This window comes from Vidua chalybeata, chromosome 7 (assembly GCF_026979565.1).
Source record: "Vidua chalybeata isolate OUT-0048 chromosome 7, bVidCha1 merged haplotype, whole genome shotgun sequence".
Classification (NCBI taxonomy): Eukaryota; Metazoa; Chordata; class Aves; order Passeriformes; family Viduidae; genus Vidua; species Vidua chalybeata.
The window spans coordinates 38,170,605-38,194,385 of record NC_071536.1 but is presented as its reverse complement, the minus strand read 5'-3'; the positions used below and the strand labels follow the sequence as shown (position 1 = coordinate 38,194,385).

At 47.8% G+C, this 23,781-nt stretch overlaps 1 protein-coding gene across 4 annotated transcripts in view; it reads right to left on the bottom strand.

Moving 5' to 3' along the window:
• GALNT13 (polypeptide N-acetylgalactosaminyltransferase 13) overlaps positions 1-23,781 on the bottom strand; it is a 57,517-nt gene that overhangs the window by 14,898 nt on the left and 18,838 nt on the right. For all 4 annotated transcript variants that reach the window (XM_053947541.1, XM_053947542.1, XM_053947544.1 and 1 more), the window contains exons 5-10: positions 23,153-23,319; positions 21,602-21,809; positions 20,058-20,228; positions 12,221-12,338; positions 5,853-6,033; positions 1,259-1,398 (exon numbers count right to left, since the gene is read on the bottom strand). In XM_053947541.1, coding sequence (XP_053803516.1) covers positions 1,259-1,398; positions 5,853-6,033; positions 12,221-12,338; positions 20,058-20,228; positions 21,602-21,809; positions 23,153-23,319 — 985 coding nt within the window. The remainder of the gene's footprint in view (positions 1-1,258; positions 1,399-5,852; positions 6,034-12,220; positions 12,339-20,057; positions 20,229-21,601; positions 21,810-23,152; positions 23,320-23,781) is intronic.

The following is a 23,781-nucleotide window of genomic DNA, read 5'->3' as shown; positions in this document are numbered from 1 at the left end:
CTGCTTTCTTTCCTTACTGGTTTGATTTCTTATTGCTTTCTTTCCTACTGGTTTGATTTCTTATTGCTTTCTTTCCTACTGGTTTAATTTCTTACTGGTTTCTTTACTTACTGGTTTAATTTCTTATTGCTTTCTTTCCTTACTGGTTTAATTTCTTACTGGTTTCTTTCCTTACTGGTTTAATTTCTTACTGCTTTCCTTACTGGTTTAATTTCTTACTGCTTTCTTTCCTTACTGCTTTCTTTCCTTACTGATTTTCCTTACTAACAGGTTTCCAGTTCTTACTGGTCTCCTGTACTACAGGTTCCCTTTATTTACTGGTTTCCTGCATTGCTGATTTCCTTTACTTACTGGTTTCCAGCACGGCTGGTTTGCTGTAGTTACTGGTTTCCTGCCCTTACTGGTGTCCTGGATTTACTGGTTTTCTTTACTTGCTGGTTTGTTGTAGCTCCTGGTTACCTGTAAGATTGCTTTCCTTTGCTCACTGGTTTCCAGTTCTTACTGCTTTCCTTTATTTCTTGGTTTTCCTGCTTTCCTAGACCCCCTGCTTTGTTGCAGTTACTGGTTTCCAGTTCTTGCTTTACTTACTGGTTTGTTCTACTACTGGTTCCTGCAATTCCTGGTTCCCTCTGCTCCTGGTTTCCTGCATTTCCTGGTCTGCTTTACTCCATTTCCTGCACTGACTGATTTCCTTTAATTCCTGTTTTCCTGCAATTCCTGGTCTGTTTTATTCCCTGTTTTTTTGCATTGATTGATTTCCTTTAATTCCTGGTTTCCTGCAATTCCTGGTCTGCTTTACTCCATTTCCTGCACTGATTGATTTCCTTTAATTCCTGGTTTCCTGCAATTCCTGGTCTGCTTTACTTCCTGGTTTTCTGCACTGATTGATTTCCTTTAATTCCTGGTTTCCTGCAACTCCTGGTCTACTTTATTCCCTGGTTCCCTGCACTGATTGATTTCCTTTACTTCCTGGTTTCCTGCAATTCCTGGTCTGCTTTACTCCCTGCTTTCCTGCACTGATTGATTTCCTTTAATTCCTGGTTTCCTGCAATTCCTGGTCTGTTTTATTCCCTGGTTTCCTGCACTGATTGATTTCCTTTAATTCCTGGTTTCCTGCATTTCCTGGTCTGCTTTACTCCCTGCTTTCCTGCAACTCCTGGTTTCTTTCACTGCCTGCTTTCCTTTCTTTCCTGCTTCCCCACACTCCTGGACCGCTGCCCTTCCCGTTCTCCCGGCATTCCCAGGGCAGGGCCCGCACCTCTCCCAGGGAGTAGTAGCGCCGCGGGATCTGCGAGTCGGGGTAGACGTTCTCCAGGTACCAGGAGAAGGGTTTGCAGCCGAGCCTCTCCCGCAGGGCTTTCCTGATGGAAACGTCTCCATAATCCACCTTCACCACCCCTGGAATGGTGAGAGAAGATCTGATCAAACATCCCTGTCTGGGGAAAATCCCAGGGCTGCTCCAGCTCCCTGCAGGGCTTTCCTGATGGAAACGTCTCCATAATCCACCTTCACCACCCCTGGAATGGTGAGAGAAGAGCCCATCAAGCATTTGGGGAAAATTCCAGAGCTGCTCCAGCTCCCTGCAGGGCTTTCCTGATGGAAACATCTCCATAATCCACCTTCACCACCCCTGGAATGGTGAGAGAAGGGCCCATCAAACATTTGGGGAAAATTCCAGAGCTGCTCCAGGTCCCTGCAGGGCTTTCTTGATGGAAACATTTCCATAATCCACCTTCACCACCCCTGGAATGGTGAGAGAAGATCTGATCAAACATCCCTGTCTGGGGAAAATCCCAGGGCTGCTCCAGCTCCCTGCAGGGCTTTCCTGATGGAAATATCTCCATAATCCACCTTCATCACCCCTGGAATGGTGAGAGAAGGGCCCATCAAACATTTGGGGAAAATTCCAGAGCCACCTCCAGGTCCCTGCAGGGCTTTCCTGATGGAAATGTCTCCATAATCCACTTTCACCACCCCTGGAATGGTGAGAGAAGAGCCCATCAAACATCTGGGGAAAATCCTGGAGCCGCCCTCAGCTCCTCTTGATTCCAATCCACATGCTGGGAATGGGAGCAGCAGGATGTGAGGGGTGAGTGGCTGCCTCTCCATGGAGGTGTGCAAGGAATAATTAATTCATTAATTAATGGAGCCAAGTGACATGCTTGGAAAATGATTCTTTTTCTTTCCTTTATCAATCTGGAAAGGCAGGACTGAAGAATTCCTTGATTTCTTCCCATTCCAAAATAATAAAGGAATCTGGTCACATTTTCACAAACCACGTTTCCCTGCACTCTCCTGACAGGAATAACTCGGACAAGGTGGGAGGGCCCTGGCACAGATTCCCAGAGAAGCTCTGGCTGCCCCTGGATCCCTGGAAGTGTCCAAGGCCAGCACCTGAGCTGGATTTCCTTGGAGCATCCCACGGCTCCTCCTGCTCTCTGTGTCCATCTCCAGCCACCACAAAGGTCCCAAAGGAGCAGACACGGAGCCAGACCTGGCCGGGCATCAGCAGGACCTGGACACGGGTTTTCATGGAACCACTGAGGCTGGAAAAGCATTCCAAGGTCCCAAAATCCCAGCTGTGCCCCATGCCCACCCTGTGCCCACCCAGAGCCCTGAGTGCCACCTCCAGAATTCCTGGGACACCTCCAGGGATGGGCACTCCAAACCTCCCTGGGCACTTCCAATCCCTGAGCCCCCTTTCCATGGGGAAATTCCTGCTGATGGAACACACACAGAGGTTCCAGCCCCAAACCAGCTCCAGGGAAGGGAAGGGAAGGGAAGGGAAGGGAAGGGAAGGGAAGGGAAGGGAAGGGAAGGGAAGGGAAGGGAAGGGAAGGGAAGGGAAGGGAAGGGAAGGGAAGGGAAGGGAAGGGAAGGGAAGGGAAGGGAAGGGAAGGGAAGGGAAGGGAAGGAAGGGAAGGGAAGGGAAGGGAAGGGAAGGGAAGGGAAGGGAAGGGAAGGGAAGGGAAGGGAAGGGAAGGGAAGGGAAGGGAAGGGAAGGGAAGGGAAGGGAAGGGAAGGGAAGGGAAGGGAAGGGAAGGGAAGGGAAGGGAAGGGAAGGGAAGGGAAGGGAAGGGAACTGCTGGAAACCAGTGGCTGTGGAGGGAATATTTTGGGCACAGTTTGTGTTCCAGGAGAGGATCCCAATCCTGCTTTTTGGCCTCCCACGCAGGCAGGGAAGAGCCTTTTTTGCAGCCAGACAATTGTGAGGATTTGCTGTGATTCAGGAGGAAAATCCCTCCCAGTTTCCTGTCCCAGGATCATTTGAACCTCATCCGACCCCAGCTGGGACAGCCCCACACGTGGCAGCTCCTGGATTCCAGATTTATCCATTTCCTGTCTTTCCTAAGAAAGGGGCTTCCTTTAATCCCATCCGAAGCATATCCAGGATTTCTGGGATTTCTGAAGCTCTCCTGAATGATCTGGCCCATGAGCTGCAGGCCCTGAGCCAGGCTCTTCCCAAGGAAAGCTCCAATTCCTTCATAATGCAGGGTTACACTAAACCCAAAAGGGGAGTTTTCCTCACTGCTTTGGGATTTTTTCTCCTGGTTTTTTAAATCCAGCTTGGATTTATTAAAAACTCTGCCTCCTGACTCATCTCAGCACAAATAAAGATTTTTCTGTTATCCACACCAAAACAGGAGAAGGCACCAATTAAAAATATGCTCAAAATCCCAAAACACAGAGCTGAGCTCTCCTCCAGCAGAATTCTGTTTTTCCAGGGGAACCAGATCCCTCCAGACTTTTTAATTTGGGATGTAATTCCGAGGTGTGCCCCTTATTATGCTGAGAAGTCTGCTTCCCACTGGGAGCAGCCCCTGGCTCCTCTCTCCTGGGATCTCAGCTCAGGAGTGGAATGAATCAGCTCCCAGAGGAGCTGGGGGATGAGGCTGTGCCAGACAACAGAGCCCTCATTACCAACAGGCAAATTCCTTTGTTCTCCCAGAGAATTATCCAGAGATCCCCATTTTCCTCACTAATAGGAAGGGAAAAGGATCAAAAAGCAGATTAAAAATATTTAGGAATACTTTTTATATTTAGGAATGCCCTATTTTTTAAAAAAATCTATTATTTCCTACTTCTTTTTATGGAGAATTTCCATGAAAATGTTCATTTTATTTCCCTTTCTCCTCCATTTGCTTCTCAGTGCTGGGGAACAACCTCATTATATTTTACCTATCAATTAATACAGTTATTAATAAATAATGTGGGAAGAGATCAGGGAATACAAAGACCACCTATTCCCAAATTCTTCCACATGGCTGAAATTTTGGATTACAAAACTGTCAGTGGCAGTGACCTAATTTCACCCTTTCCATGCAATCTAATTTTCTCCAAGGGTTCTCTGCTGGAATTTTGTATCAAATCCTGGGAATGTGTAACTGGGAAGAGGAGAGGGCACTTCCAGGAGCACAAAATTCCAGCTGATTTGGGCTCATTCCAGAAGGGAAAAACAGTTTTTCCTCATGGAAATACAAGTAATAACCTCACAATAAATATAAAAAGCAGGCTGGCATTCCATCCTAATTTTTCTTTTTCAAAGGAAAAGCTTCCTTAAAATTGATGGGTCAAAATCCATAGAGGAGAGATCCATAAATATGTATTTTTTTACACCATTATTAAGCACTTAAAATGAGCACAGACTTTTTTTTTTAATTTAAATTGCCCAGCTTTTAAAGGGATTTCCAGGACGGATTGGGAATATTCTATGAGCAGATCCTGTGCACCCACAGGAGAAGTGGGATTCCACAAGCAGAATCCCAGAGATTCTTTCCAGCTGGGATTAATGCTGGTCCCTGATACCTTGAACCCCTGGAAAAACCAAAGCCTGTGGAAAAGAGCAGGAATTCAGCTGGAACAGGTAAGGGATAACAGCAGGAAATCGTGCAGGAGAAGAAGCACAAAACTCCCGGGGCTATTACTGACCTGCCAGGGAAAACTGAAAGTGGCTCTGCTGCCACGGAATTGCACTGGGAAGGAAGCTGGAAGGTGGGAAAATGGGAAAATGATCCCAGAATGAAAGAGCAGCGACACTTCCAGAGCCCGTGGGCGCTCCTGGCACACGTGGGGAGGGAAATCCCAGGTGCTGTGGCCAAAGGGTTCCTGCTCTCCATGCTGGGACCTCTGCTGCCCTTCCCACGGATCCCTCGGGGATTTTGGGATCACCTGGGCCCCTCCTGGCAAGGGAGAGTCTGAGGGGCTGGAGCGGGGCCAGGGAAGGGAACGGAGCTGGGAAGGGACTGGGGAATTCCTGAGGGAGCTGGGAAGGGGCTGGAGAATTCCTGAGGGAGCTGGGAAGGGCTGGAGAATTCCTGAGGGAGCTGGGAAGGGGCTGGAGAATTCCTGAGGGAGCTGGGAAGGGGCTGGAGAATTCCTGAGGGAGCTGGGAAGGGGCTGGGGAATTCCTGAGGGAGCTGGGAAGGGGCTGGAGAATTCCTGAGGGAGCTGGGAAGGGGCTCAGCCTGGAGCAAAGGAGGATGCAGAGGGATCTTTTCCCTCTCTGGAATTCCCTGCCAGGAGGGGACAGCCGGGGGGGTCGGGCTCTGCTCCCAGGGAACAGGGACAGGAGGAGAGGGAACGGCCTCAGGCTGGCCCAGGGGAGCTCAGGGTGGAATTTGGGGAAATTCCTTCATGGAAAGGATGCTCAGGTGGAGCCCCCATCCCTGCAGGGATTCAAAGCCCTGTGGATGTGGCACTGGGGACACGGCAGTGCTGGGAATGTTGGACTCAAAGATCTCGGAGAACTTCTCCAACCCAAACAACTCCACAGCTCCACCTCCCATTCCCAACTCCCTACTTCCAGGAAGCGTTCCGGACCACAAGACGATCCCAAAGAAATCCAGGCGTACCGGGGGAGATGATGTAGAAGAAATCCTTGAACTCGTCCATCCAGACCTCGGCCAGCCTGCGGTTGTTCTTGTTGATGACGTGGCCGGTGCCCCCCGGGAAGGTGTAGGGGGTGGCCTTGCGGAACACGTGTCCCACGTGGGAGCAGGTGACGATCTCCAGGGAGCCTCCACACTGCCAGATCTGCAACGGGAACGCGGGGAACGTGCAGGAACCCAGCCCCACACACAGAGGGGCTGCCAGCTGCGTCCGCGACTGTGTCCGCACCCACCCAGTTCAGCGGGGATTTTGCGGGAAGATCAAGGGATTTGGCCCTGGGTGGCAACACATGTGGGGCTAAAGCGGGTGAAATCCCTGGGTGGCAACACACGTGGGGCTAAAGCGGGTGAAATCCCTGGGTGGCAACACACGTGGGGCTAAAGCGGGTGAAATCCCTGGGTGGCAACACACGTGGGGCTAAAGTGGGTGAAATCCCTGGGTGGCAACACACGTGGGGCTAAAGCGGGTGGGATTTGGGCCTCCTGAGTGAGCAGCAGCCCAAAATCCAATCGGGAATGCTTGGGAGGCGTGGAATGGGGGGAAAAAAGACTTTTTAAAGGACACTCTGGAGTTTACAGCACATTTCACCACACGGGAATTCTACGGAAAACAACTAGAAAAGGAGAATTTTAATGGAATGTTCCCTGCTCTTCCCCAAAATCCACGGATCTCAGGCCCAGCCACACCCCAAGGAAAAATAAAGACAATTTTAACTGGATTTCCCTGTTCTTCCCCAAAATCCATGAAGCTTGGGCCGAGCCAACCTCCAGGGAGCAATAAAGACAATTTAAACTGGATTTTCCTGTTTTTCCCCAAAATCCACAGAACTCGGACCCAGCCACACTCCAGGGTGCAATAGAGACAATTTTGACTGGATTTTCCTGTTCTTTCCCCAAAATCCATGGAGCTTGGGCCCAGCCACACTCCAGGTTCACTCCCATTTCCATGGATTATTCCAGGGGAATTGTGAGGGTAAAGTGGGTGGGATTTGGGCCTCCTGAGCGAGCAGCAGCCCAAATCCAATCGGGAATGCTTGGGAGGAGTTGAATGGAAAAAAAAAAAAAAGACTTTTTAAAGGACACTGTGGAATTTGCAGCACATTTCACTGCTTCACACATTACACCACACAGGAATTCTATGGAAAACAACTAGAAAAGGAGAATTTTAACTGGATTTCCCTGCTCTTCCCCAAAATCCACGGAGCTCGGGCCCAGCCACACTCCAAGGAGCAATAAAGACAATTTTGACTGGATTTTTCCTGCTCTTCCCCAGAGTTCCCAGAGTGGAAGTGCTGGGAATGGGTCACTTGGATTTGTGTCCTTGGAGCACAAACTTTCCCCCCATCCTGCTGGGAAAGGTGTCATTCCCTAATGGATTCATGGAGGGCGTGGATTTTCCAGGATTCCATAATATTCAAAGCACAGAGCAAAACTTCTACCCACACACTCAAATATATATGTATAATTTTTTCAGATATTATGATATAGAGTTATGTATACATATTATATAAATATAGACTATATAATATATTTATCTTTTTAAATATATTTACATTTCATATATATATTTACAGAAATTTTTCCAAGCAGAATCCCGTCCATGGCCATCCTGAGGAAAACCCCAGCATTCCCAGGATATTGCCACATCCAGGGATACAAAGCAGCACATCCCAGAGCCTCAGAGGTGAAACCCAGGAATTCAGCGTGTGTTCTCCACCTCATGAGCTGGTGAAGTCCCAAAAATCCCACAATAAATGAAGAAGACAATGTGGGGAACTCTTCCCAGATGGAATTTTTTCCTTTCCAGTGCTGCATCCAAAATCTGTGCTCAGGATAATATTAAACATGCTGGAATTTAGAGCTCTGGGTTAAAGAAAAAAACAAATTTTGCTGCTGGATCACTATGGAGTGAGAAAGGCTGGGAATCCTGGAATTATTTAGCTTGGAAAAGACTTCCAAGATCATCGAGTCCAATGTTAACCACGTCCACCACTGATCCATATCCTCATTCCACAGATTTTAAATCCCTGGGGATGGGACTCCACCTCAGGCCTGGGCTTTAATCCCCTCCTAAGGGGCCAGAAGGATCCAAATTACTTATTTTATTTATTTAAGTATTTAACTTAATTAATATGATCTATTTCAGTTATTTTAGTTCAGTTTTTTATTTCAATTATTTATTTTATTTCAATTATTTTAATTACTTCAACTTCTTATTTCAATTATTTTACTGCAATTATTTTACTTCCAGGCCCCATCAAAAGGGGCCTGGAAGTAAAATTATTGTAATAAAATTACAACTTTAATTTGTAATTAAAATTGTAATTTTATTACAATTATTTTAATTGTAAAACCTGGTGTTAAATCCCTGAGTTTTTGGGGAGTTTTAAACAGAAGCTCTGGTGGAATCTTGGAATTAAAGCTCCTTGACAGGGACCTGAGTTCCCATGGCAACCAAGGCACATTTAGTTAATTAGGGCTCCCTCCACTTCCAGCATTCCATGAGAACGAGGGATGGGATCTGTGGGATCAGCAGTGAAACATCCCCTGTGTTAACTGCTCGGGGCAACTTTGGGATCAGGGGTGCCAAGGAATTCCAGAGGGGACATGGGAAAATCCCAAATATACACCAGGGATGTGCCCATGGAGCAACCTGGGAGCATGGAATAACCCCAAATAATTCCATGGAATAACCCCAAGTAGATCCATGGGAATAACCCCAAATAACTCCATGGAATAAATCCCAAATATTCACCTAGCATGTGCTCATGGAGCAACCTGGGAGCATGGAATAACCCCAAATAATTCCATGGAATAACCCCAAATAACTCCGTGGAATAATCCAAAATATACTCCAGGGAATAAATCCCAAATATTCACCTGGATGTGCTCATGGAGCAACCTGGGAGCATGGAATAACCCCAAATAAACTCCAGGGATGTGCTCATGGAATAACCCCAAATAATACCATGGAATAACCCCAACTAATACTATGGAATAATGCAAAATAATTCCATGGAATGATGCCAAATACTTCCATGGAATAACCCCAAATATTCACCATGGAATAACCCCGAATATTCACCATGGATGTGCTCATGGAGTGATCTGGACACACCAGGGAGGAGGACACACAATTTGAGGCACCCTCCATCCCAAATCCCAGCATTCCCCTGCTGCTTTCCCATTCCAGCCGGCAGGAAATTCCTCCCACACCACCGCTGTTAAAAACCTCTGCTTCTGGACACTTTTCCAGGCAATTTTTGGCTCTCCTTGGAGCAATCCACTCCCTGTGCCAGCAGGGATGGGATGAGGGATAACCTGCACCCTCTTCTTAGGAAAAGGAATTTTTCTATATTTTTTTTAAATCCCAAACAAATCAACTTTCTGGGACACTCCCTGGGAATGTGACTGCTTCCCCAAAGTTCCCATCCTGGCTAAGGATTGGGAGTTTCAGGGATCTGTTCCTTCCCAGACTATGGAATGCATTCATCCCTCGCTGTTGGGACCCCAGGGAGCCAGGGAATTCTGGAATGGTTTGGGTTGGGAAGGACCTTAAATCCCATCCCAATCCATCCAGGCACACCTCCCACCATCCCAGGCTGCTCCAGCCTGGCCTGGGACACTTCCAGGGATCCAGGGCAGCCCCAGCTGCTCTGGGAATTCCAGCCCAGCCAGGAATTCCCAATTCCCAATCTCCCAGCCATCCCTGCCCTCTGGCAGTGGGAGCCATTCCCTGGCTCCTGTCCCTCCATCCCTTGTCCCCAGTCCCTCTCCAGCTCTCCTGGAGCCCCTTCAGGCCCTGCAAGGGGCTCTGAGCTCTGCCTGGAGCCTTCCCTTCTCCAGGGGAACATTCCCAGGGATTGCTCTGAGCTCTGCCTGGAGCCTTCCCTTCTCCAGGGGAACATTCCCAGGGATTGCTCTGAGCTCTGCCTGGAGCCTTCCCTTCTCCAGGGGAACATTTCCAGGGCTCTGAGCTCTGCCTGGAGCCTTCCCTTCTCCAGGGGAACATTCCCAGGGCTCTGAGCTCTGCCTGGAGCCTTCCCTTCTCCAGGGGAACATTCCCAGCTCTCCCAGCCCTGGCTCCAGAGTCAGGATTCTGATTAAGGGAATTAACCCTTCCTGCTCCTTACCTTTTCCCATCACAATTCCCACCACAGCCAAGCAGGAATGCCGGGATCAGAACAACTCCACTGCCACATCCCTGAGGAAATCCCCTTTTCCCCCTGTCCTTTCTGCACTTCCAGCAGTGCCAGAAATCCCAAATAAACTCCATCCTTCCCCGCTCAGAGCTCACATTCCCTTTCCCAGCCCTGCCTGGATTATCCTGAGGAACAATCTCATAGGATTTTTTTTTTTTTTTCTGATAGACAGATCATTTTTGATTCCCTTTCCAAAGCCATAGGAAATCCTTTCAGAGCATCAAGTTTTCATGGCATTCTCCAAGTGGGATAAAACCACTTGGAGAATTTAACAGGGAAAAAAAAAAGTCAGTAATTACATTAATAAAAATAATGTTTAGGAATAAATCAGGTTTTCATTGACTAACCCTTGGAGCTGTAAGAGATTCTTGCCAGGAATTGTCATTAATTTTCCTTAATTAAAACACATTCCTAAAAGGAGTCATTAAAGACCCGTCAGCAACAAGAAGCAGCTAAAAGAAAAACCATGGATTTTCCCAAAATAATCAATTATACCCCATGGATGCTCCTCCTGGAAACGCCCCTGAGGGCAAAGAAGCTGGGAATCCTTTTAATTATTCCTTGGGATAATGTTGGAGCTGGATGCAGATGAGACAGACACGATCCAGGGAAAGCAAAGGCACTGGATAACATTTTTGAGGATTCAGGAATTCGCAAAATATGGGGGGGAAGGGCCGGGTTTATTTTATTTTTGGGGATTTAGTTTTTTGGGATTTTTTGGAGGGGTTATTTTATTATTCTGCACCAGTCCCAAATCTCCTCCCTCCCTTTGGTGCTACAATCCTGGATGTAAGAAGAGCTCCAGGAACTCCAATCCCAGCCATCTCCCACAGCAGGAATTGCCCCCAGAGTTTTCCTGACAGGAGATATTCCCAAATCCCACTGGACAGGGCAGCTTTGGGGCTGGAGGAACCTCCCTGATCCCTCTGCTCTCCTGGCTCCCAGCTTCCCATGGATTTATTCCCTCATCAGCTGGGATTTGAACCCTTTGATGTCCCTGATAAAGTCACACAAAATATCCCTGGATTTTCAGTCGGTTTTCCTTCCAGAGGCTCAAATTAACCCCAATAAACAGCACCAGGTGGTTCCCTGGCCTTCCCATGGCAACATCTCCATTAATTCCTATTCCTGACCCCATTAATTCACTGGTTTAGGGTGGGAAAGGCACATTTGGAATGCTTTAATAGTGCCTGGAATTCCCTTCTCCAGGGATCTCCTGTAGAACATGGGAAACCACGGAAAAGAATTCCTGCACAGAGGCCTTGGCACAACCCAGGAGGAATTTTAGGGGAATTTTAAAGCAGCAAAAAATGTGGGAATCTCCTCATTGGAAGCATCCAGGCTCAGGAGGGGAATTGAACCTTTTGATTTTCCTGCAAAAGGGAACAATTAAAGTTCAGAGAAATGGCCCTCAAACTCCCAGCTGGTCTTCCCTGGAAAAATCTGTTCCCTAAAAAACTTCAAAGGGATCCCCGGCAAGGAAAAGGGTCCTGGCTGAATGGAAAGGACAGGAAAAGATGGGAAAGGGCATTGCCAGGATGTGCTGGGGGTTATTCCCATCCCTAAATCCCGGAACTGGGACACATCAGAGGAGTTCAAAGCCACTCCCAACACCCTTTCCAACCATTCCTCAGCCAAGCCTCAATTTCCCACTTTTCCATCCGAAGGGCAGTGACTGGATGCGTTTCCCTCAGAGGTGTGGCTCACACCTATCCCAGCAGGAATATCAGCATTTTCTGCAGGACACGGAATTTCCCTGCCACAGACCCAGAATTCCAGCCGGAACTTGCAAGTCCATGATGTCACCATTCCCAAAACGTCTTAAAACGTATTTTTTAATTTTATTTCTTAACATAAATTGGTATCAAATTTCCACTGGGCACCTCGTTTCTTCCATGAAAGAATGACTAAAATACATGGAATTTTGGAGGGATAAAACCCTCAATACTAAAATATTCCATGCAGCAAAAAATCCCAAAACACCCAACGAGGTTTCCCCAAATTTTAAAAATTCCATTTAACTCATGACTTGCAGGCCAGCTAAAGCAGGAGCTCCCTGAAGGAATGACAGCACAAATGGGGGATTTTTTTTTTTTTTGGGAAAAGAAAAGGAAGGAAAACAGGAATTACCCTAAAGGACATTTCAAGATTCTCGCCACCCCAGATATCCATTCCTGCATCGTAAGTTCCTATCTCTTCAAAGTAGTTCCTGTCAATAGAAAACAGGCCACCAGCCATAGTTGGGGTCCTGGGTGGAAAAACAAACAGGAAAAAAACAAAGGAAAACAGAAAAAAAAAAAAAAAAAAAAAAGGGAGAAACGAAAGAAAAAAGAAAAAAGACCTTTTAAAGGACACTCTGGAATTTACAGCACATTTCACCACACAGGAATTCTATGGAAAACAACTAGAAAAGGGGAATTTTAAGTGGATTTCCCTGCTCTTCCCCAAAATCCATGGATCTCAGGCCCAGCCACACCCCAAGGAAAAATAAAGGCAATTTTGACTGGATTTTCCTGTTCTTTCCCCAAATCCATGGAGCTTGGGCCCAGCCACACCCCAAGGAAAAATAAAGACAATTTTGACTGGATTTTCCTGTTCTTCCCCCAAAATCCATGGATCTCAGGCCCAGACACACCCCAAGGAAAAATAAAGACAATTTTGACTGGATTTTCCTGTTCTTTCCCCAAATCCATGGAGCTTGGGCCCAGTCATACTCCAGGTTCACTCCCATTTCCATGGATTTTTTTAGGGAATTGTGAGGGTAAAGTGGGTGGGATTTGGGCCTCCTGAGCGAGCAGCAGCTCAAATCCAATTGGGAATGGATTTGGGACGAGTTGCATGGGGAAAAAAAAGACTTTTTAAAGGACATTGTGGAATTTCCAGCACATTTCACCACACAGGAATTCTATGGAAAACAATCAGGAGCTAAGAAAAGAGAATTTTAACTGGATTTCCCTGCTCTTTCCCCAAAATCCACACAGCATGGGCCCAAGCCACACTCCAGGGAGCAATAAAGACAATTTTGACTGGATTTTTCCTGCTTTTCCCCAAAATCCACGGAGCTCGGACCCAGCCACACCCCAAGGAAAAATAAAGACAATTTTAAGTGGATTTCCCTGTTCTTTCCCCAAAATCCACAGAGCTCAGGCCCAGCCACACTCCAGGTTCACTCCCATTTCCATGGATTTTTTTAGGGGAATTGTGAAGGTAAAGTGGGTGGGATTTGGGCCTCCTGAGCGAGCAGCAGCCCAAATCCAATCGGGAATGGATTTGGGAGGAGTTCATGGCCAGGCTTTGCCTCAGAGGGAGCCAAAGGAGCAGGAAAATCTCAGCTACCAGGATCACAAATCCTTACAAACAGGCAGTCCCAGGGCTCTGTGTGGGGATCCCGAATTTCCCTGGAAATGGAAATCCCACAGGAATGCTGCTGGGAGCGCAGGGATTGATCTGGGAGGGAACAACTCAATCCCAAATCCCAAATTTCCTCTGAGATGTCCCAGTACAGCCAAAGGGGTTTGGGGGCTCAGCTCATCCCAGCCCCTCTGCTGAGGTCCCAGCAGCTCTAAACCTGTGGGATTTGCTGGAGTGACCCTTGGGAAGAGCCCTGGAGCCCCTCTGGAGCCAGGCTGGGAATGTTCCCCTGGAGAGGAGAAAGATCCAGGCAGAGCTCAGAGCAATCCCTGGGAATGTTCCCCTGGAGAAGGGAAGGCTCCAGGCAGAGCTCAGAGCAATCCCTGGGAATGTTCCCCTGGAGAAGGGAAGGCTCCAGGCAGAGCTCAGAGCAATCCCTGGGAATGTTCCCCTGGAGAAGGGAAGGCTCCAGGCAGAGCTCAGAACAATCCCTGGGAATGTTCCCCCGGAGAAGGGAAGGCTCCAGGCAGAGCTCAGAGCCCTGGGAATGTTCCCCTGGAGAAGGGAAGGCTCCAGGCAGAGCTCAGAGCCCTGGGAATGTTCCCCTGGAGAAGGGAAGGCTCCAGGCAGAGCTCAGAGCAATCCCTGGGAATGTTCCCCTGGAGAAGGGAAGGCTCCAGGCAGAGCTCAGAGCAATCCCTGGGAATGTTCCCCTGGAGAAGGGAAGGCTCCAGGCAGAGCTCAGAGCAATCCCTGGGAATGTTCCCCTGGAGAAGGGAAGGCTCCAGGCAGAGCTCAGAGCCCTGGGAATGTTCCCCTGGAGAAGGGAAGGCTCCAGGCAGAGCTCAGAGCCCCTTGCAGGGCCTGAAGGGGCTCCAGGAGAGCTGGAGAGGGACTGGGGACAAGGGATGGAGGGACAGGAGCCAGGGAATGGCTCCCACTGCCAGAGGGCAGGGATGGCTGGGAGATTGGGAATTGGGAATTCCTGGCTGGGCTGGAATTCCCAGAGCAGCTGGGGCTGCCCTGGATCCCTGGCAGTGTCCCAGGCCAGGCTGGAGCAGCCTGGGATAGTGGGAGGGGTCCCTGGATGGATTGGGATGGGATTTAAGGTCCTTCCCAATCCAAACATTCTCATTCCTCCTTCTTCCTTCCCCTGGATGCAGACACTCTTTGCTTGACACAAAATTCCCCATTTTTTTCCCAAGACTGAGCCTTAAGCGAATTTTGAAGGATGAAACTGAAGTGGCCACACAGACCTGGATTCTTCCAAAGGACCCCAAATGTCCTTTTGCTTCCTGAAACCAAACACTTCCCAAATCCCTGCCTAACAAGGCTGGGAGTGCCGAGTTTCACACTGGAAAATTCAAGAACTCTGATCCCTGATCTGCCCTGATCCCCAGCCCAGCTCCTGGGACAAGGGGAGTGCAGCAGGCAGGAATTTCCCTGGGATGTGAATTTAATGGGACACAACCAGACCTGCAGAGTTTTCCTTGGAAAACCACCCCCACCAAAATACCGGGAAGATCAAAGGCCTTAAAGTGGCTTTTAAACTGTAAAAATAATTTTTATTTTCCTCAGTTCTGCATCTTTTCCCTGTGGAAGCTCCTGGGAATTGCTGTGATTGGCTCTCATCATCACCTGCTCCTGTTTTATTTGGGAAGCAACACCTGCTTCCCATTCCTGCACAGACAACACGGGAGCAATCCCAGGTTTGCTGCATCCCAGAGAAGCCACAACCCATGCCAGGATTTCATGATGGGAGAGGAAGAGGGCTGGCAGAGGGATTCCAGCCCTGGAGCTCCCACCTGCTTTTCCCAAGGAATCCCACCCCAGCAGCACAAAATCCTACTAAAGCAGACCCCTGGGGATTTCTCTGGGAATAAAGGATTGGCACCAGGATCAACATCAACCCCCGCTCTTCCTCACCCCGGCAGGGTTCATTAACTGCAATCAACGCGGAGTTTAATTATTCATAATCAAGATATTAATAGAATATCAAGATAACAAGTAATGTATCAGTAATATCCAGAGTTCCAGGAGCATTTGGGAAATGGACATTTTGGGATGTCTTGCAGGGCCAGGGGTTGGATTGATGGTCCTTGTGGGTCCCTTCCAGCTCAGGAAACTCCATCAGCCTAACACATTCCTGATATTTAATCTTGTCTTTTTTCCTGGTTTTTTGATCTTGCCTTTTTCCTAGGATTTGATGCTGTATTTTCCCTCTCAATCCCTAATTTCTAGAAAACATTTCCTGGACCACAATCCAGATTTTTAGTATTTCTAATCCCAGCCTGGAGTGCCTTCAGCTTCGAAAACTGAGGGAAAACCATGGAAATCTCCACAAAAATGGGCTGTGCCAAGCCTGGAAACGCCCATGATTTTGGGATTCTCTGACACCAAAGACTGAAATTCCTGGACTAAAACCTGAGGTTTTGGACTTAATCCAGCCTAAAGCACAACCCTTCACTCTCAGCTCTTTGTGCCAGCTGTGGCACAGGTGACATTTGTCCCTCTGCCCCCTTTGCTTCCCAGCTCCCATTTTATCCAGAGAATCCCCCAAAATTCCAGCCAAAAACTGATGGGAAAAAGGAATGAATTCAACAAAGCCCCATTTCTTTTGCCTTTATCAATTTTAAGAGACAATTCAGCGCCTGAGCCAGGATTAATTTTGAGCCCTGCTCCATTTTCAAGGTGAGGAAGTCAGGATGGATGGATGGATGGAGCTCAGCGAGGCCCTGCAGCTCGTTAGGATAATTCACTTTCCCAATTTCCATGCACACCTGAGCTTTAATCAAGAGCTGCTGGCCCTGAGAGGAGATTTTGGATCAGGAGGAAAACAATTCCCTTGGCTCTGACTTGCTCTTCCTGGGAACATACGCCAAATCCTGGGAATAAACCCCAAATCCTGGGAATAAACCCCAAATCCGCCCTTCCCCGACTCCAGCCTTGCCAGGACAACTGGGGGACAGAAATGGGAATTTTGAAAGCAATTTTGGAAGGTTTTTCCTGCCCTTCCTTGCCTGGACTGATCCCTGAGCTGCCCCTCCTTCCACCTGCAGGATTGGAATTCTTCCCCCTTCCCAGCTTTAAATCCATTCCATCCACTCGGGAACCCTTTTTTGGTCTCTTTTGGAATTTTGCAGGAAGCCCCAGCAGCTGCTGGAGCTGAGCAAACGTGGCCACGGCCAGGAATTTATTGCATTTGTTCCCTTTTCAGCTCCATTTCCAATTCTGGGAGAGGTTTTGTTCCACTCTGTGATTCCAGCAATTAAATGGAAGAGGTCAGGACATGCTCTTGGATCATTTTTCCCTCAGGGTACTCCGTTATCAATCCCATTTTCCAAGCAATAAACCAGGAATTTAAGTGCAAATCACTGGGGTTTGAAGCTCAAAAATGCTCAGAAATCCTTTGGAATATCTGCCTTAAATCCCCCCAAAAAACCAGGAATAAAAATCCATTAACATCAAATTAACAGAGGGAGCTGAAGAGGCAGAAATCCCTGGAATTCCTGAACATTTGGAAGAGGATGGGATGGGGTTGTGTGTAAATCACTGGGGTTCAAAGCTCAAAAACGCTCAGAAATCCTTTGGAATATCTGCCTTAAATCCCAAAAAAAACAGGAATAAAAATCCATTAACAGATGGAGCTGAAGAGGCAGAAACCTTTGGAATTCCTGAACGTTTGGAAGAGGATGGGATGAGGTTAAGTGCAAATCACTGGGGTTCGAAACTCAAAAATGCTCAGAAATCCTTTGGAATATCTGCCTTAAATCCCCCCAAAAAACCAGGAATAAAAATCCATTAACAGCAGATTAACAGAAGGAGCTGAAGAGGCAGAAATTTTTGGAATTCCTGAACGTTTGGAAGAGGATTGGATGGGGTTAAGTGCAAATCACTGGGGTTTGAAACTCAAAAATCCTTTGGAATATTTGCCTTAAATCCCAAAAAAATCAGGAATAAAAATCTGTTTGCAGCAAATTAACAGAGGGAGCTGAAGAGGCAGAAACCTTTGGAATTCCTGAATGCTGGAGCTGAAGAGGCAGAAATCCCTGGGATTGCTGAATGTTTGGAAGAGGATGGGATGAGGTTAAGTGCAAATCACTGGGGTTCGAAACTCAAAAACGCTCAGAAATCCTTTGGAATATCTGCTTTAAATCCCCCCAAAAAAACAGGAATAAAAATCCATTAACAGAGGGAGCTGAGGAGGCAGAAACCTTTGGAATTCCTGAACATTTGGAAGAGGATGGGATGGGGTTAAGTGCAAATCACTGGGGTTCAAAGCTCAAAAACGCTCAGAAATCCTTTGGAATATTTGCCTTAAATCCCAAAAAAACAGGAATAAAAATCCATTAACAGCAAATTAATAGAGGGAGCTGAAGAGGCAAAAATCTTTGGAATTCCTGAATGCTGGAGCTGAAGAGGCAGAAATCCCTGGGATTGCTGAACATTTGGAAGAGGATAGGATGGGGTTGTGTGTAAATCACTGGGGTTCGAAACTCAAAAATGCTCAGAAATCCTTTGGAATATCTGCCTTAAATCCCCCCAAAAAACCAGGAATAAAAATCCATTAACAGCAGATTAACAGAGGGAGCTGAAGAGGCAGAAATCCCTGGAATTCCTGAACATTTGGAAGAGGATGGGATGGGGTTGTGTGTAAATCACTGGGGTTCAAAGCTCAAAAACGCTCAGAAATCCTTTGGAATATCTGCCTTAAATCCCAAAAAAAACAGGAATAAAAATCCATTAACAGATGGAGCTGAAGAGGCAGAAACCTTTGGAATTCCTGAACGTTTGGAAGAGGATGGGATGGGGTTAAGTGCAAATCACTGGGGTTCGAAACTCAAAAATGCTCAGAAATCCTTTGGAATATCTGCCTTAAATCCCAAAAAAACAGGAATAAAAATCCATTAACAGCAGATTAACAGAAGGAGCTGAAGAGGCAGAAATTTTTGGAATTCCTGAACGTTTGGAAGAGGATGGGATGGGGTTAAGTGCAAATCACTGGGGTTTGAAACTCAAAAATCCTTTGGAATATTTGCCTTAAATCCCAAAAAAATCAGGAATAAAAATCTGTTTGCAGCAAATTAACAGAGGGAGCTGAAGAGGCAAAAACCTTTGGAATTCCTGAATGCTGGAGCTGAAGAGGCAGAAATCCCTGGGATTGCTGAATGTTTGGAAGAGGATGGGATGAGGTTAAGTGCAAATCACTGGGGTTCGAAACTCAAAAACGCTCAGAAATCCTTTGGAATATCTGCCTTAAATCCCCCCAAAAAAACAGGAATAAAAATCCATTAACAGAGGGAGCTGAGGAGGCAGAAACCTTTGGAATTCCTGAACATTTGGAAGAGGATGGGATGGGGTTAAGTGCAAATCACTGGGGTTCAAAGCTCAAAAACGCTCAGAAATCCTTTGGAATATTTGCCTTAAATCCCAAAAAAACAGGAATAAAAATCCATTAACAGCAAATTAATAGAGGGAGCTGAAGAGGCAAAAATCTTTGGAATTCCTGAATGCTGGAGCTGAAGAGGCAGAAATCCCTGGGATTGCTGAACATTTGGAAGAGGATAGGATGGGGTTGTGTGTAAATCACTGGGGTTCGAAACTCAAAAATGCTCAGAAATCCTTTGGAATATCTGCCTTAAATCCCCCCAAAAAACCAGGAATAAAAATCCATTAACAGCAGATTAACAGAGGGAGCTGAAGAGGCAGAAATCCCTGGAATTCCTGAACATTTGGAAGAGGATGGGATGGGGTTGTGTGTAAATCACTGGGGTTCAAAGCTCAAAAACGCTCAGAAATCCTTTGGAATATCTGCCTTAAATCCCAAAAAAAACAGGAATAAAAATCCATTAACAGATGGAGCTGAAGAGGCAGAAACCTTTGGAATTCCTGAACGTTTGGAAGAGGATGGGATGGGGTTAAGTGCAAATCACTGGGGTTCGAAACCCAAAAATGCTCAGAAATCCTTTGGAATATCTGCCTTAAATCCCCCCAAAAAACCAGGAATAAAAATCCATTAACATCAAATTAACAGAGGGAGCTGAAGAGGCAGAAATTTTTGGAATTCCTGAACGTTTGGAAGAGGATGGGATGGGGTTAAGTGCAAATCACTGAGGTTTGAAACTCAAAAATCCTTTGGAATATTTGCCTTAAATCCCAAAAAAATCAGGAATAAAAATCTGTTTGCAGCAAATTAACAGAGGGAGCTGAAGAGGCCAAAATCTTTGGAATTCCTGAATGCTGGAGCTGAAGAGGCAGAAATCCCTGGGATTGCTGAATGTTTGGAAGAGGATGGGATGAGGTTAAGTGCAAATCACTGGGGTTCGAAACTCAAAAACGCTCAGAAATCCTTTGGAATATCTGCCTTAAATCCCAAAAAAACAGGAATAAAAATCCATTAACAGCAGATTAACAGAGGGAGCTGAAGAGGCAGAAACCTTTGGAATTCCTAAATCTTTGGAATTCCTAAACCTTTGGAATTCCTAAACCTTTGGCATCCATTGGCAAGCGGATGGGATGGGGTTGGCCCAACGGACGTGCCAGGATTTCTCTGCGATCCCGCAGCAGAATTTTGGGAACTGGGGGGGGCGTTTTTTGGGAAGAGAAGGGCACTGACCTGACGGGCAGGGTCCTGTCCCCTTTCCTGCGCTCCATCTCCCTCTGGGGCACGGGATACCAGCGGAAATTCAGCTTCCAGTTGAAGCCCCCGTAGGTCATGTCCGAGCCCGCCATGTACTCGAAGGTGTCGTCGCTGATGACGTCGATGATGGGACACACCACGGTTTTCCTGGGGGGAAAAAAATGGGAATTTGGGGGTTATGGGGTGTTTGGGCACGGTGGAGGTGGAGGGGAAGGAGGGAAGGGGGAAAAGGAGGAGAAGAGCAGGGAATAAAATGAGGGAGAAGGGGAAAAAAAGGAGGGGAAATAAGCAGGGAAAAAGAGAAGGGAAAAGGTGGGGGAAGAGGGAGAAATGGGAGGAAAAGAGGGGGGAAAAGGGGGAGAAAAGAAGGAAAAGAGGGAGGAAAGGGGGAAAAAAGGGGGAATAAAATGAGGGAGAAGGGGGAAAGAGGGAAAAAAAGGGGGGGAAATAGGGGGGGAAAAAGAGAAGGGAAAAGGTGGGGAAGAGGGAGGAATGGGAGGAAAAGAGGGGGGAAAAGGGGGAGAAAAGAGGGGAATAAAATGAGGGAGAAGGGGAAAAGAGGGAAAAAAAGGGGTGAAATGGGCGGGAAGGGGGAGGAATGGGAGGAAAAGAGGGGAATAAACTGAGGGAGAAAGGGAAAAGAGGGGAGAAGGGAGAAAGAAGGGGAAGGAGAAGGGAGAAGAAAGGGGGAAAATAGGAGGGGAAAGGGGGGAAAGGAGAGGGAAAACAGAGTAAAGGTTGGGGAAGGGGGGAAAAAGGGGGAAAAGGGGAGAAAAAGGGAGAAAAAGGGAGAAGGGGAAAAAGGAGGAAAGGGGAGGAAGAAGGGGAAGAAGGGAAAGGGAAGAAAGGGGGAAAAGGAGAATAATGGGGAAAATCAGGGGAAGAGGGAAATGGAGGCAAAGACGGAAGAGGAAAAGGGGGAAAGCAGGGGAAGAAGGAAAAAGGAGGGGAAAAGGGAGGAAAAGAGGGGGAAAGGGGAAAAATATGGGGGAAAGGGTGAAAAAAAGGGAAAACAAGAAAAGAGAAGGAATAAAAAGGGTGCAAATTTCCATGAGTTCAGGGGGTCAGAAAGAAAAGTTGTTCCTGGTAAAAAAACAGGGAGAAAGCTTCCTTTGAATGGGAGAGATCCAGACCCTGGGAAAGCTGCTCCCATATTTATTCAGGAGGGAGATTTTGACACAAGCAGCAGCGGAATCAAAAAAAATATTTAGAATTGTCCTGGTTTAGGACAAATTAGGGGAAAACATCTCCAAAGGAGCCCCTTATAGGAAACCAAACCCTCCACAACTTCCCCCACCACCGGGTTCGGGAGGAATTCCTTCAGAGGGGAAGTGGAAAAAACTTGTTTATTAAGGAACAACAAAAAAACACTCCCCAGCACAAGAGAAATAGCCCGAGATGACCACAGATGTTTTACAGAATATTTAGAATTCTCTTCATTCCAGCTGAGTGAATGGTTTTAATTCCTATTTTTCCAGCAGCCAGGCAAGGGCCTGGAGCAGATCCCGGGAATTCCTTACCTGTCCTCCTTGATCCTGGCCAGCAGAGGCTCCAGCCAGCCCAGGGTGCACTCGCAGTGGGCATCCAGGAATGTGATCACCTGGCCCTTGGAAGCTGCTGCCCCTCGGAGCCGTGCCCGGATCAGCCCCGACCTCTGCTCCATCCGCAGGATTTTGATGGGCACCCCCAGCTTCTTCACGTAATTCTCCAGGGAGGCCTTCAAAAACTCTGCCAAATTTGGGAGGGAAGAGAAGGGAAATGGGATTTTTAGGGAGGTTTTATTCCAAGGTAGTCACAGAACCTCCCTGCTTGGAGCAGCACCTCATGGGGGTGGGAATGAGATGGGCTTTAAGGTCCCTTCCAAGCCAAACCATTCCCTGATTCCAGGCTCAAATATCAAATATCAATATCAAATATCAAAATATCTCAGGGATTTTAAATAAATTTAAATAAATAATTTTAAATAATTTTAAATAAAGCACAATCAGTTCCTTGGAATGAACCACAAAACAAAGGCACTTTGGGCAACTTGCTGCAGGTTCAATGCAAAAAAAAAAAAAAAAAAAAAAAAAAGGCTTTTTCTGATGGATTTCCTCATTGGAGCTCTTTGCATGCTTTTAGGAAAAATGGGAATTACTTGGCTCAAATCCTCCTCCACCTTCTGGCACGGGAAATCATTAAGCCACTTAATGAGCAGGGAAATCCAGGGAGTAATTAGGGTTCAATTAATGCTCCATGGGGCGGAACTGAAGGATGGAGTGGCTGCAGGGTTGATTTGCCATCAGTACCCACTGGGCTGCTCCAGGATCCTTTCTCATTCCATTGATTCCATTTAAGGAACTTGATGGGATTCCTTTTCCTGGGAGCCCCAGTTCCACAGGCAGAGTTTGCTTTTTAAAGTCTGGGGTCAAAACAGAGATGAAAAGGCAACAAAAAAAGAGTGAAGAATGAAGGAAAGGAAGCACAAAGAGGAGCAATAAAGGCAGAGTTGGAATGAGATGGTCCCTTCCAAGCCAAACCATCCTGGAATTCCAAGGAATTGACTTAGGGAGGATATTCAGGAAATGGAATGACATGGAATGAGGAGGGTGGGGAGAGAGGAAGAAAAGGACTGACCTTTCCAGGAATGTCAGATTTCCTGAGGTGCATCTGATCCAGGGCCTGAAGGGGCTCCAGGAGAGCTGGAGAGGGACTGGGGACAAGGGATGGAGGGACAGGAGCCAGGGAATGGCTCCCACTGCCAGAGGGCAGGGATGGCTGGGAGATTGGGAATTCCTGGCTGGGAGCTGTGGCTGGGCTGGATCCCTGGCAGTGTCCCAGGGCCAGGCTGGAGCACTGGGATGGTGGGAGGTGTCCCTGCCATGGTGAGGGGCTGGGCTAGGTGCCTTCTAAAGGTCTCCTCCAAGCCAAACCATCCTGCATTCCGTGAATTTTTTCCACCTCCCTCTCCCCACCGCTGCCGGGACGAGCGTGGTGGAAACCACGCTCCCATCCCTCCCTGAGCCACAGGACCCTCTCTGGGCAGGAGGGGATGGAGTCTGGGGTGGGAGCTGCTGCTGGCCCAGCCCCACCTCTCTCGCTGGCATCATCCACCAGGACGATCTCGGCCAGCAGGCGCGGCGGGGAGCGCTCCAGCACGCTGTGGATGGTCCTGAGCAGCGTGCTCCAGGCCTCGTTGTGGAACACGATCACCACGCTGGTGTTGGGCAGCTCCTCCGGGTACACCTTGCTCTTGCACCTGCCCAAAAACACCCGGGAAAGGCGGGGGAGAGGGGGCTCAGCCCAAAGGAGGAACAGGCCGAGGGGATCCGCGTCCTCCCGGCGTGGAAAAGGGGCTTGGAAGCCAGCACGGCTCTGCTGCCACTTCCAGGGATGGGGGGCATGGGCTGAGGGGGCAAAGTGGAGAGCCAGAGACTGGAATTCCAACGGCTCGGAGGCAGGATGGAAAAGGAGCCTGGAAGCAGCCATGGAACCTCTTCAAGGGGGAGATTCCACATCCAGATAGCTCAGGATGGTGGGGATGGATTAAAGGGGCAAAGTGGAGAGCCAGAGACTGGAATTCCAGCTGCCCTGAGCATCACACAGCTGGAGAAGGGGCTCATCTCACAGAACTGGAGATCCAGAGAATGGAATTCCAACTGCTCTGAGGATGACACAGCTGGAAAAGGGGCTCATCTCACAGAACTGGAGATCCAGAGAC